The sequence below is a fragment of the Macrotis lagotis genome, chromosome 7 (genome assembly GCF_037893015.1).
Source record: "Macrotis lagotis isolate mMagLag1 chromosome 7, bilby.v1.9.chrom.fasta, whole genome shotgun sequence".
Classification (NCBI taxonomy): domain Eukaryota; kingdom Metazoa; phylum Chordata; class Mammalia; order Peramelemorphia; family Peramelidae; genus Macrotis; species Macrotis lagotis.
This window is the reverse complement of record NC_133664.1, coordinates 215,258,259-215,270,789: the sequence shown is the minus strand read 5'-3', so window position 1 is coordinate 215,270,789 and position 12,531 is coordinate 215,258,259. Positions and strand designations below refer to the sequence as shown.

The 12,531-nt window shown below is 35.2% G+C and overlaps 1 protein-coding gene across 4 annotated transcripts in view; it reads left to right on the top strand.

The window, feature by feature from the left end:
* The first annotated feature begins 7,240 nt into the window (after nucleotides 1-7,240).
* LRRK2 (leucine rich repeat kinase 2) overlaps nucleotides 7,241-12,531 on the top strand; it is a 262,718-nt gene continuing 257,427 nt past the window's right edge. For 3 of the 4 annotated variants that reach the window (XM_074194832.1, XM_074194831.1, XM_074194830.1), the window contains exons 1-2: nucleotides 7,356-7,705; nucleotides 7,968-8,053. In XM_074194832.1, coding sequence (XP_074050933.1) covers nucleotides 7,552-7,705; nucleotides 7,968-8,053 — 240 coding nt within the window. In that variant the 5' untranslated portion in view covers nucleotides 7,356-7,551. Of the gene's footprint in view, nucleotides 7,329-7,355; nucleotides 7,706-7,967; nucleotides 8,054-12,531 lie in introns of those variants that run through there. The other variant, XM_074194833.1, reaches the window with a different exon arrangement.

Genomic DNA, 12,531 nt, shown 5'->3' with positions numbered 1-12,531 from the left:
GCCCTGGGACAGTACTCTTGTACTTTCTCCATATTCAGACCCTGGTCACACTCTTGGGGCCCCCCTATTGCCATCCACAGACCAGAACACAGGCAGGAGAGCAGTGAGATCCTCACCTAAGACCTTGAGTGAACTGAGGTCCTTGCAGGGGTTTCCCAATAATATTCAAAAGTTCAGGAAAAACCCCAAACCAGCACAGGCTGGGGAAATGTGTAAAAAGGAAAAAAAAGGAACTTGACCATAGACAATTACTTTGGTCCCATGGAGGACCAAAACACACAATCAGAAGATGAGGAAGTTCCAGCTTCTGCATCTAAATCATCCAAGAAATATAGAAGTTGGTCTCAGGCTATTTCACAGCTCAAAAAAGATTTTGAAAATCAAGTAAGGGAGGTAGAAGAAAAAGGAAGAGAAATGAGGGAGATACAGGAAAAACATGAAAATGAAGTCAAAAATGCTGAAGAAAATAACATATTAAAAAACTAGTTTAAGTCAAATGGAAAAAACAGTTCAAAAAGTTAATGAGGATCAAAATATATTAAAAAGCAGAATTGACAAGATGGAAAAGAGGATAAGAAAGCTCTCTGAAGAAAACAACTTCTTCAGTGTAGGATGGAGCTAAAAGAAACTGATGACTTTGAGAGGAATCAAGACACAATAAAACAATATAAAAAGAATGAAAACCTGGAAGAAATCATGTAATATTTCATTGAAAAAAGCAACAGATCTGGAAAACAGATCCAGAAGAAGCAAATTAGAAATTATTGGGCTACCTGAAAGTCATTTAAAAGAATTTCTACAGGAAAATTGTCCTGATATCCTAGAAGCAGAGGGCAAAATTGAAATTGAGAGAATCCACAAATCTCCTACTGAAAGAGATCCAAAAAAAATAACCCCCAGGAATATTATAGTCAAGTTCCAGAATTCCCAAGTCAAAGAGAAAATACAACAAGTAACCAGAACAAAACAATTCAAATATAGTGGAACTACAGTCAGGATCACACAGGACTTAGCAGCATCCACAATTAAGGCTTGTAGGGTTTGGAATATAATATTCCAGAAGGCAAAAGAGCTTGGAATGCAACTAAGAATCAACTACCCAGCAAAACTGAACATCCTCTTCCAGAGGAAAAGATGGATTTTCAATGAAATGGGAATTTCAAATGTTTAAATGACCAACCAGAGCTGAACAGAAAGTTTGATCTTCAAGTGCAGGACTCAGGTGAGAGTATAGAGAGGGTGGATGAGAAGGGTAAATTATGAGGGATTTAATGATGATGAACTGTGTATATTCTTGCATGGGAAGAAGATACTGATAATACTCATATGAACCTTCTCATTTATTAGAGCAGTTAGAAGGAGCTTTTGTAGTTGAGACACAGGAAAGAACTGAATTTGAAGGTATAATATAATGTAAAAATGGAGTCAATGGATGGCAGCTAGATGGCATTGTAGATAGAACACTGGCCCTGGAGACAGGAGCAGCTGAGCTCAAATCTGGCCTCAGACACTTAATATTTAACTAGCTGTGTGACCCTGGGCAAGTCACTTAGCCCCATTGCCTGAAATAAATAAAAAAAATGGAGTCAATTAAATGGTGAAAAGGAAATATACTGGGAGAAAGGAAAGAAGAAACAGAATAGACTGATATTTCATGTAAAAGAGTCAAGAAATAGCTTATGCAGTAATATGGAAGGGAGGATGGTGGGGGATTGAGGGAGCCTTCATTCTCATTGGAAATGGCTCAGAAAGGAAAACATAGATACTTGATAGGGCATAGAAATTGAGAAGAAAAAGGAAAGAAAGGGGAGGGGAGAAATGGGAAAAGAGGGAAGATTGTGGGAGAGAATAGTCAGATACAACACACTTCTGAGGAAGGACAGGTTGAAAGGAGAGAGAGAGAGAGAGAGAGAGAGAGAGAGAGAGAGAGAGAGAGAGAGAGAGAGAGAGAGAGAGAATAGGATAAATGGAAGTGTGGAGGAATAGAATGGAGGGAAATACAATTAACAATATCAACTGTGGGAAAAAATATTGAAGCAACTTCTGTGATGGACTTAAGATAAACAATGCAACTCATCCCAGAGATGAAACCAATGGTATTTGAACACAGTCTGAAATGAAGTACACTTTTTTCCTCTTACTTCATTTCTCTTGTGGTTTCTCTCTCTCTCTCTCTCTCTCTCTCTCTCTCTCTCTCTCTCTCTCTTTCTCTCGGGGGTAGGGGTGTAGTGTAAATGTTTACTTTTACAAGAAGATTATTGTAGTAATGGGAACATAAATAAATCATTTTTTTAAAATGAACTTCAGAATTTGATTGTGAGGCATAGGGTGCCCTCAATCAGAGAAAGTACTGAGCTTTTTGAGTAAAGCAGAGTTAAAGTAGCTCAAATTCTATGTTCATTCATAATATTCTGCTCAGCCACAATGAGACACACTATAATTTTCCTCAAATATAGTGATGTCATTTTGGTCTTCTTTGATAACAAAGGACAAAAACCAACCATATTTTTATCCTCTTAAGTACAGTCCCTTCAGCTATTATTCAACCCTTAAGTATCCTAAGAGAAATATAATTCCTCAAGAGTTACAACTGTTATCTTCCCTTGTAGGAATATATACAATTTAATGTTCTTGAGCAGCATTTGTTCTTTTCCCCATTCTATTTACCTTTTTATGTATCTCTTGAGTCCTGTATCTGAAAATCAAATTTATTGTTCAGTTGTCTGTTTGGGTCTTTTTATTAGAAAATTTTGGAAATCTTCTATTTCATTGAAAATCCATCTTTTCCTCTGACAGAACATGCTGAATTTTGCAGGTTAGTAAATTGTTGAAATCCAAGGTCCTCTTACCCTCTGAAATATCATATTCCAGGCCCTTTTATCTTGGAACTGATAAGTCCTGTGTAATTCTGATTGTGCTTCCTTTGTATTTAAATTGCTTGCAGTGTTTTCTCTTTTATTTGAGAATTCTGGAATTTGGCTATGATATACTTGGAGTTTTTATCCTGGGGTCTCTTTCTAAAGGAGTTCTGTGTATTCTCAAGGACTATACTATCTTCTTCATCTAATAATTTAGTACAGTTTTCCATGAAAATTTCCTGGAAGACATTTTCTAGGTTTTTTTTTTTATCTAGGCTTTTTTGGTAGATCAAAATTCATAAATTAACTCTCGGATCTATTTTCAAAGTTATTTACCCTGTATCTCTCTGCTTCAAATGTGTTTCTTGTAAACAGCATATTACATGATTAAATTTTTTAATCCATTCTGCTAATCACTTCTGTATTATGGGAGAGTTTATTCCATTTACATTCACAATTAATTCTGTATTTCTCTCCATCCTATCTTCCACCTTTGTACTTTTCCCTCTCCTTTTCCCTTATTCCTCCTTACCAATGTTTTGTTTCTAACTGCTGCATCTCTCAATCTGCCCTCCTTTCTACTACCCCCTTCCCTTTTCTTCTCCCCTTTCCTTTTTACTTTCTTCTACTTTTATTAACTTTAACTTTACTTTTATTTTTATTTATCCCTTCCCTTTTATCACCCTCTCCTCTCTTTCCCCTTCCCCTCCTACTTTTGGCAAAAAAAAAGTTAATTTCTTTTTGAGCCAAATCTTTTAAGATTAAAATTCATTCATTCATATTTCCTTCTTGTCTTTTATTATAATAGACCCTTTGTGCCTCATCATGTGCTGTTATTTAAGAATGCCTTTTTCTGAGATGTGGAGTTTGAACAAAGTTCAAGAACTATTCCCTTTAATTTAGGAAAAAAAATATCTTATTGTCTGATCTTGTTATCTCATATACTTTTTGTTTCTTCCTTAAGGATATGATTTCCCTCTCATCATACCCAATTTGGATCAATGTACAACATGGAAACAAAGTAAAGACTGGCAGATTGCTTTCTGTGGTAGGGTGAGGGGAGGGAAATAAGATTGGGGGGAAAATTGTAAAACTCAAAATCTTTAATAAAAAAAAAGAATGCCTTCTGGTAAAATCCTCTTTTTTATGTCTTGTTTTATATCTTACTTGTACCTACACTCTCTGAGAAAGTATACTTCCTCTATCTGTGAGAAGAACCAAGAGAACATTGTACACTAACAGCAACAGGTGAGATTATCAACTACAATGGAAGCAACTTCTCTCAGTACTTGACTGATCAAGGATAATCCTGAGAGATCTGAAAATATCTATATTCAGAGGAGAAACTTGAATTCTGAAACCTGAACAAAGCCCACTTTTAAAAACTTTCTATGTTTTTTCTTTCCTTCTCTGTGTTTTCCCCTCTTAATTCTAATTTTTCTTTCATTACATGACTAATATGGAAATATATTAAAAATGATTATACATGTACAACCTGCATCAAATTGTTTGCTGCCATGGGGAAGGGGAAAAGGAAGAAAGAGTTGGTAGAAAAATATGGAATTCAAAAGCTTTCAAAAAAATGAATGTTGAAAACTATCTTTGCATATAATTGGAAAATAAAAAAAAAAGAAAAAGTATACCACCATTCTTTCAGTCCCTCAGGCTTATAGCCTAAGCATCATCATTGATTCCCCATCATCCATATTCAATCTTTTGCCAAGGCCTACATCTCTATACTTCTTCTTTCTTCTGAGAGTGCCACAGCCTTAGTCCTGGCCCTCATTACTTATATTTAGACTTCATCACTCCAATCCTTCTTCTCCATTCAGTCATCAAAGTGATTTTCCTAAAAGAAAATCTGACCATGTGATGCCCCCTACTCTATCCTGGAGATCCTAGCCAGAGGCAGATATTCTTTTCTAAGCTTTTGATGAACTTATCATCAGGTTGGTGATTCTATACTCTCTATAGTTATCTATAACCAATTCTTTATTTTGGCAATGGTCTTATTCAATTTGTCAAGAGTGTGTTGGCTCACACATGTCTCATGGGATCTTCCTGGGGAGGGGACTTAAGATGTAGTTCCACAGTATTTGGGAGCATGGATTGATTCATTATGGGTGATGTGGAGTTCTCTTTCATGAGCTCACTGCTGCATAATTTTCTCATTTATTTGGCCTATGCAAGCATGAATTCCCTAGACAATGGAAACTATATGAGATACATAAACTTCATCAGCTTGCTCATTCCATAACATTTTTGTGAGAATGGGTCTTTTCTTATGGATAGAGATATGAGTTTCATAGAATGAAAAAAAAGATAGAGCAACACCAAAAACAAAAAAGCTGGAAACTCCTTTGGGTCTATGCTGAGAGAATTTTTTTTAGAATCTTTACAACTGCTCAAGTAAACTGGCCCTTTTTTCTTTCATCTAGCCATATATGTATATATATATATATATATATATATATATATATATATATATATATATATATATACTGCATGTGAATATTGTCTACTGTTCTTGCCTAAAATTTAAAAATTGACAGTTATTCTCAGAAGCTTTGTAGCTTGCAGATACTGTCTGCAGTGTATCAAGCATGATACATTTAAATTGCAAATTGAAGTTTGGGATTCCTATTTCTATTAAAATTCTCATTGGATACAGTGAGTCTCTCAATTTGTTATTTAGATCTTTTTTTTCCCCCTTTTCAAATCTATTCCAATTTTGGTGCAAGGGAGCCTACACGTTCTTAAAACAGTTCCAGCAATCCTGAGGATCAAATAATTGTATAAAAAATAGGAAGAGCTTCTTTCTTTTAGGTTTTTGCAAGGCAAATGGGGTTAAGTGGCTTGCCCAAGGCCACACAGCTAGGTAATTATTAAGTGTCTGAGGCCGGATTTGAACCCAGGTACTCCTGACTCCAGGGCCAGTGCTTTATTCACTGCACCACCTAAGCGCCTCTGAAGAGCTTTTTTTTTTAAATGGAAGAAAGTTCTCTTGAGAAACCTTTCCTCAACACATGAAACTTTCAGCATTCTGACAGAGTAATAGCTACAGAGCTCCTTGTTGAGATTGAAGTGGCTAAGGATGGCAGTCGAATATCCTGTGCATCAAGGACCAGGAAAGGCCTCCTGGATTCATTTCAGCATTGATTTCTTCTCTTCAATACCCTTTACCCTTCAGGCAGAATTTAGTCCTTTGGCCAACACATGGTAATGATTTAAGTCCTGGCACATTAAGGTCATTTAAAAAAGGTTTTTCATCTTTTAGTTGGATAGTTCTTCGTTCCCTGTGGATAGGAATGATACCTATTAGAAATAACATTGTAATAGCCACTTTCTTCAAGAATTTCTTCAATCATATTCAGCATCTGTTCATAGATTATCCCCTCCTCTAGATCTAAACTTAATTTATCTACCCAAGACTGGAGGTGACATATACATACATACATACATATATATATATATATATATATATATATATATATATATATATATATATATATAAAACATGTTTGTGTAATAACACATAGATGGCACTAGGTGGCACAGTAGATGGTGGAATACATGGGAGAGAAAAGAGAATTTATTTATAATAATGTTGCAGTCCCTTGTCTTCAGTTAAAAATTACATGAGATGCAATTATCACATATATAATGTGACAATATAAGATCTCTAAAATTTTAGGAACTAGCTCTGGGCTCCTAGAGAGAATTTAGCCTCCCCCCAAAACTTGCACCCAAGTCTCACAACAAAATCCATGAGACAAAATTGCTCTTAGTTTCATCCAAATGAGAGACAGAGAAAATCAGAGAGAGACACAGATAGACATATAAAGAGGGAGAAAGAGAGAGAGAGAGAGAGAGAGAGAGAGAGAGAGAGAGAGAGAGAGCCAGAGCTAAGATAGTTCAAAATTCCGGAAACGGTCGTTGTTCGTATTCTCTCACTGTTGTAGTCTCTTCATAGTAAAGGTTGACTAAGTTCTTAAAACTTAAATTACAAAATTGGAAGACCATTGATTTTCAGTCAATTTTCAGGATTTAAATCCCAAAGTGTTCCCCTTGAAGGGATGATGTGTCTTCTAACAAAACCTTGACTTATTCATTTTAAAAAAGAAACTAAGTTACCATGCCTTTGTTTCCTAGGTTCCCTGATTTACATCTTGGGAGCTCTTGGAAGATTTCTCTCCCAGTTCCTCTCCAGGCTGTCTCTTCCCTCTAGCAATCTTGTTTTCTCACCGTAATTTCTCTACCCTATTGGCTAAAATTAAGTAAATCCTTAAATCCTTAAAATTTAGCCAAGAGAGGGATTTAGCTATCAGGGATTCCAGAATGTAGCTCCACCCCCCACCCCCACCCCCACCCCCGAACTTGAGGAAGAAGCTCACCTCCCCGAGGTTAGAAGACACTAGGGTTAAACTGTCCTGGCCGCAGCCTCTGATCTCCTCCTCCTCCAAGTCTGCAGTGAGTTCATTTTCCGGCCCCCGGGGTGGGGCGATAGGAGGAAGGCTCAGGAAGGGCGGGGTAGAGGCTGTTTCCCAAAACAGGCCAAAGCCTCGGGCTGGTGTGGCTGAGGCTTTGGGAACTTTCTGGGATCCCAGGGCTCTGCTTTCCCCAATTCCTTCCGGGAGGGCTCCTTCTCAGTGTTAAAGCCAGGAGAGGGTCTCTGGAAAGAGTGGGGTCCGTCATGGCCAGTGCTCGCAGCCTGGGGGATGAAGAAAAAGAAGATGAAACTCTGAAGAAGTTGATAGTTAGGCTACAAAATGTCCAGGAAGGAAAACAGATAGAAACACTGATCCAAATCCTAGAGGATATGCTGGTGTTTACGTATTCTGATCATGGTAATCTTTTAGTAGTTGTTACCTTCCTCATTTTTTTTTAAAACTTTGTACAATGTAGCAATGGAAGGAATATAACCACATCCATGAAATCAACTTGGAGAAAATTTTCTGCCTTAACAAACTCGGGAGCAGAGCTCACTATTAGGAAAAGAATTAAAAAAGAAAAGAACTTGCTTTCTTTTATTTTCTTTTATTTTTCTGATTTTAAAATGCCACAATGAATAATAGTTCCATTTGTGTTCCTTACCTCTTCTTTTTCCAGCTTCCAAGTTATTTCAAGACAAAAATGTCCATATGCCTTTGCTACTTGTTTTGGATTCCTACATGAGAGTCGCAGGTGTACAACAGGTAAAGATATTTCATTTTATCTTTTCCCTTTACTATTTCGAGAGAAATTTTTTAAACTTTTAAACTCAAAGTACTTGGGAGAAATTGTTCTGATGAACCATTTATATGCTTGGTCTTACCATTAAGGTTACTAGGATCTCTCTGTTTTTGTGCTTGCTGTGATTTCTTAAATGCAAAAGGATTTGAACTCATTGAACCAACCTTTGAAAAAGCATGAAATATATTGATAAATGAAAACTGTAGTGGAATTGTTAGTGGAGGAAGCAAGTGTATTGGAAAACAGGGTGTGGTATGAGAAAAATGAAGATTATTTGAAGTGGGAGATGAATGTATAAATATAAATATTTAGCCATTTAATATGAGAGTACATTGTTGTTCAGTTTATAAATGACTCTTTTGTGATGCTTTGGACCTTATTGTCCCTGGTTTTTTGTTTTTGTTTTTGGCAAAGATACTGAAGTGGTATGCCAGTTCCTCTTCCAGTGGATTAAGTCAAATAGAAATTAAATTATTTGTTTTAGGTCACACATCTCTTAAGTGCCTGAGATCAAATTTCAACACTAGTCTTCCTGATTGGTTTAGCACTTTAACTGAGCCACCTCTACTTAAAAATATGAAAATGAATTAAGATAACAATTATATTTTTATGACCTTCATTTGGGATATAAAATTTTTTCCTTAGTGCTATTCCAAAGATTCTAGATTTAAAAGTGGAAGTAACCTCAAGAATAATCAAATTTAATTCATGTTACAAGTGAGGTAATAGTTACAAAGAGGTTAACTGATTTGATCTCATACATTAATATCAGAAGGAAGAGTCTAAGCCAAGCCCTCTGATTCCAAATACAATTTGTTCTACATACTTCTGGACTCAGTAATATCTTTTCTTTATTGTGATCCACTGGCTCACTTTGCTTTGCAATATCTACTGAATGCTTTGATGTCTTGCCTCATCCCAAGTTAAGTTTAATTTGTATTTTATGCTCAAGTCCAAATAAAATGAAACTAAAATATAATAATAAAATGTCTATAATCTTCCATAGAAACTACAGGAATTTGCTATGTTGAATAGGGCTTGCAACATTATTAAAATTAAGTATTATGACAGCTGAAAATGTGATTTATATTTAAAATTGCCTATATAGTGTTGATAGAGTTTTAAAGTAAAAATTGACAGTCTCATTTCATGAGTTCGCAAAGGAAAATCAGTTTTTCATCTTCAGGATTGTTAAGTAGTCAAAGGAAACTAAAAGTTTAGTGAATACTGTTATCAAAGATGATATTAAATTACATTTATTTGGGAGGCTAAGCAGACTTTTCAGTTTTACACAAACACACACACACACACACACACAGACACACACACACTTAAACTGAACTAGAGAAGGAGATAAATTTTGTTATAGTCCTTTACATGGCAAGAACAACACATCCTTTTTTTCTCCAAGTCACTATGTGGGTTTTTCAGTTTCAACTGAGATGTAAACAAAAATCATATAAAACCAAAGATACAATAAAGACTCTTTTTGTGATAATGATATAACTGTGTGATTAAAATAAGAATTTCACATGTAGCATGTTCCAGTATTTCATTTCATTAAACATTATTAAATGTGTTATAAAATACTGTTATGCACCTAAACATAAAGATAATTAAGATAAAATCCATGTCCTTTAGTGCTTATAGGCAAGTTTTTGATTTTGTTAGTCTATTGGTCTCCCACATTATCTTTTTTATTTAAGTAAGTTTGTGTTTATAAGGTAACTGGTATTTTCCTTCCCCAATTAATGTTTGTTTTAGGTCTAAAGTAATTGATAGTATCAAGAATCTTCGCAAAATGGTCTGATATAAGCAGGATTTTATCTGTATGGTTTTTAGGAGTTGGTAGACCGAATCTCTAGCAAATATACCTTGTGCCCTTCTAGCCTCCTACATAGTCTCTAGGTCAGGGACAACTCAGTATTGTACCCATATCTTTCTGAGGTAGCTCAGAACTGTACTGTATCTTCCAGTACAAGAACAATTGGTTGGTTCTATGATAAAGACACCCAAAAGTAGGTGTAACATTGTTTAGTAGTTTATCCTTTTCTCTCTTGGTGGATAGAATTCATAGTACATCATTTTACTTTCTTTCTATTATTTCTTTCTTAAAAATTTCTTTTAAACTTAAATACAAAATATGAAAAGAAAACTCAAAAAAGCCCAACATTGCCAAGTACACATAAGATAGAATTCAGTCTAAACCAATAAATTTTCATTTCAAGAAAGCCTATATACTAAATAAATGATTGTGTTCAAAGCTGTCCATCAGATGAGGAAGATACTATTCATCTACAGAGAACCAGAGGACAAGTGGAAATAAGCATAGCATGGTGTTACACATGCATATGAATATATATGTATATAGGGGTATGATTACAAATATAGGTGTATGTATTGTATATATGTGTGTATACAAATATATGACTATATGCATATATACTTATACACATATATAAGTATATATATATATTATTATTATAAGTATATATGTATTTTTCCCTCTTTAACCCATTCTTGATGAGCATAGGTTTCTGGAATTACCAGTCTCCCCCCCCATCTAATTCCTCTGTATCACATCTTCCTCATGCACTTCATTTATATGAGATGATTACTCTTTTTATCTTTTCCTACACTATTTTATTTTTTAAAGTCAGATCATCATCACCTGTATCCCAACTAATGACAGTCTTATACTTACAATTTACATTGCTCTATATAAAAAGTAAACATGTGAACACATGTGTATTTATGTGTATACATACAAATACATATATACATACACACCTCTCTCTATCTGCATTTAATTATAGCTATTCTTATCTGATTTTACAACAAACTTGAAAGGTAAGTGCTACTATTATACTTTACAGTTGAGAAAACTGATGCAAGCAAATTTGTAGAATGATAGAATTTTTCACTACTTTTTTTGCTTTTTGTTTTAGTGATGCCAGACTAGACTTGATCGCACTTGAAATTTTGCATTATGTTCTGGGCAGAACAGTTTAAAAAGGACATTGATAAACTGAATTTCACATAAGGTCAACCAGAATGATGAAGGAGTTTGTGTCAAACAGGAACTGGTTGAAGTAACTAGGAAAGTATAGCCTGGATAAGGAAAAAAAAGGTGGATTAAGGGGGAGGGGGTTAGGATGTGTATTTAAAGGGCCATCATGTGGAAGAGGGATTAGACTTGTTCTTTAGAAGTAATGAGTTCTTTACAGTAATGAGTAGAAATAGTCACCAGACAAATTTAGGCTGGATATTAGAATAAATGTCCTAATAATTAGAGAAAGCTGATGGGTTCCCCTTCCTTATAGGTGTGCAGGAAGAGCTTGGCCAACCCTTTATTGAGTATGTGATAGAGACATTCTGTTTGCAATGTGGTAACTTAAATGTCTTGTTTTTTAAAGTTGTTTGCAAAGTAATGGGGTTAAGGACTTGCCCAAGGCCACACAGCTAGGTAATTATTAAGTGTCTAAGGTCGGATTTGAACTCAAGTACTCCTGACTCCAGGGCCAGTGCTCTATCCACTGCACCACCTAGCTGCCCCTTATATGCCTTTTATCTCTAGAATTCAGTAAAGATTAGAGTAATTAAAAGAGCCCTGGACTTGAACCTCAAGGCATAGTTTTTGAAGTCAGATTCTGATTTTAGCTGTTTCTTGACTCTAATTTGGGTAATTACCATAATTCAGAGTGATTATGAGAAAAGTACTTATTCAATCATAAAATGTTTTAGTAGTAGTCAGTCAATCAATATTTATTAAGTATCTACTATGTGCCTTATTTGTAATCTTAAAGAGAAGAAAGTAGTAGTGTAGTTGATGGAGAGCTGGTTTCAGTTCCAGGAACATGCAGATTCAAGTCGCATTCAGACATGTATTGCTTATATTACTATGACCAAATCAAGTCATTCAAGAACTGTCAGCAATTACTTCTTCTTTTTTTTTTTTTTTTTTTTTTAGGTTTTTGCAAGGCAAATGGGGTTAAGTGGCTTGCCCAAGGCCACACAGCTAGGTAATTATTAAGTGTCTGAGACTGGATTTGAACCCAGGTACTCCTGACTCCAGGGCCGGTGCTTTATCCACTGTGCCACCTAGACACCCCCCAGAAATTACTTCTTAAAAATTCAATTTTATTTCCAGTTCTAAATTCTCTTCCTTTCTCCTCCTTCTCCTTTCCTCAATGAGAAAGAAAGCAAGTAAAACAAAACTTGTTATAAACATGGATAGTGAAGCAAAACAAATATTTTTTTTGAAACCATGTCCAAAAACATATGCCTTGGTCTGCATTCTGAATCCACTTTTCTCTCTGGGAGTGAATAATGAGTTTTATTATGAATGTTCTGGAATTGTGGTTTGATCTGTTGATCAAATTTTCTATATTTGTTTTTATAATGTTGTTTATATAATTGTCCTACTTTTGATCACAGATAT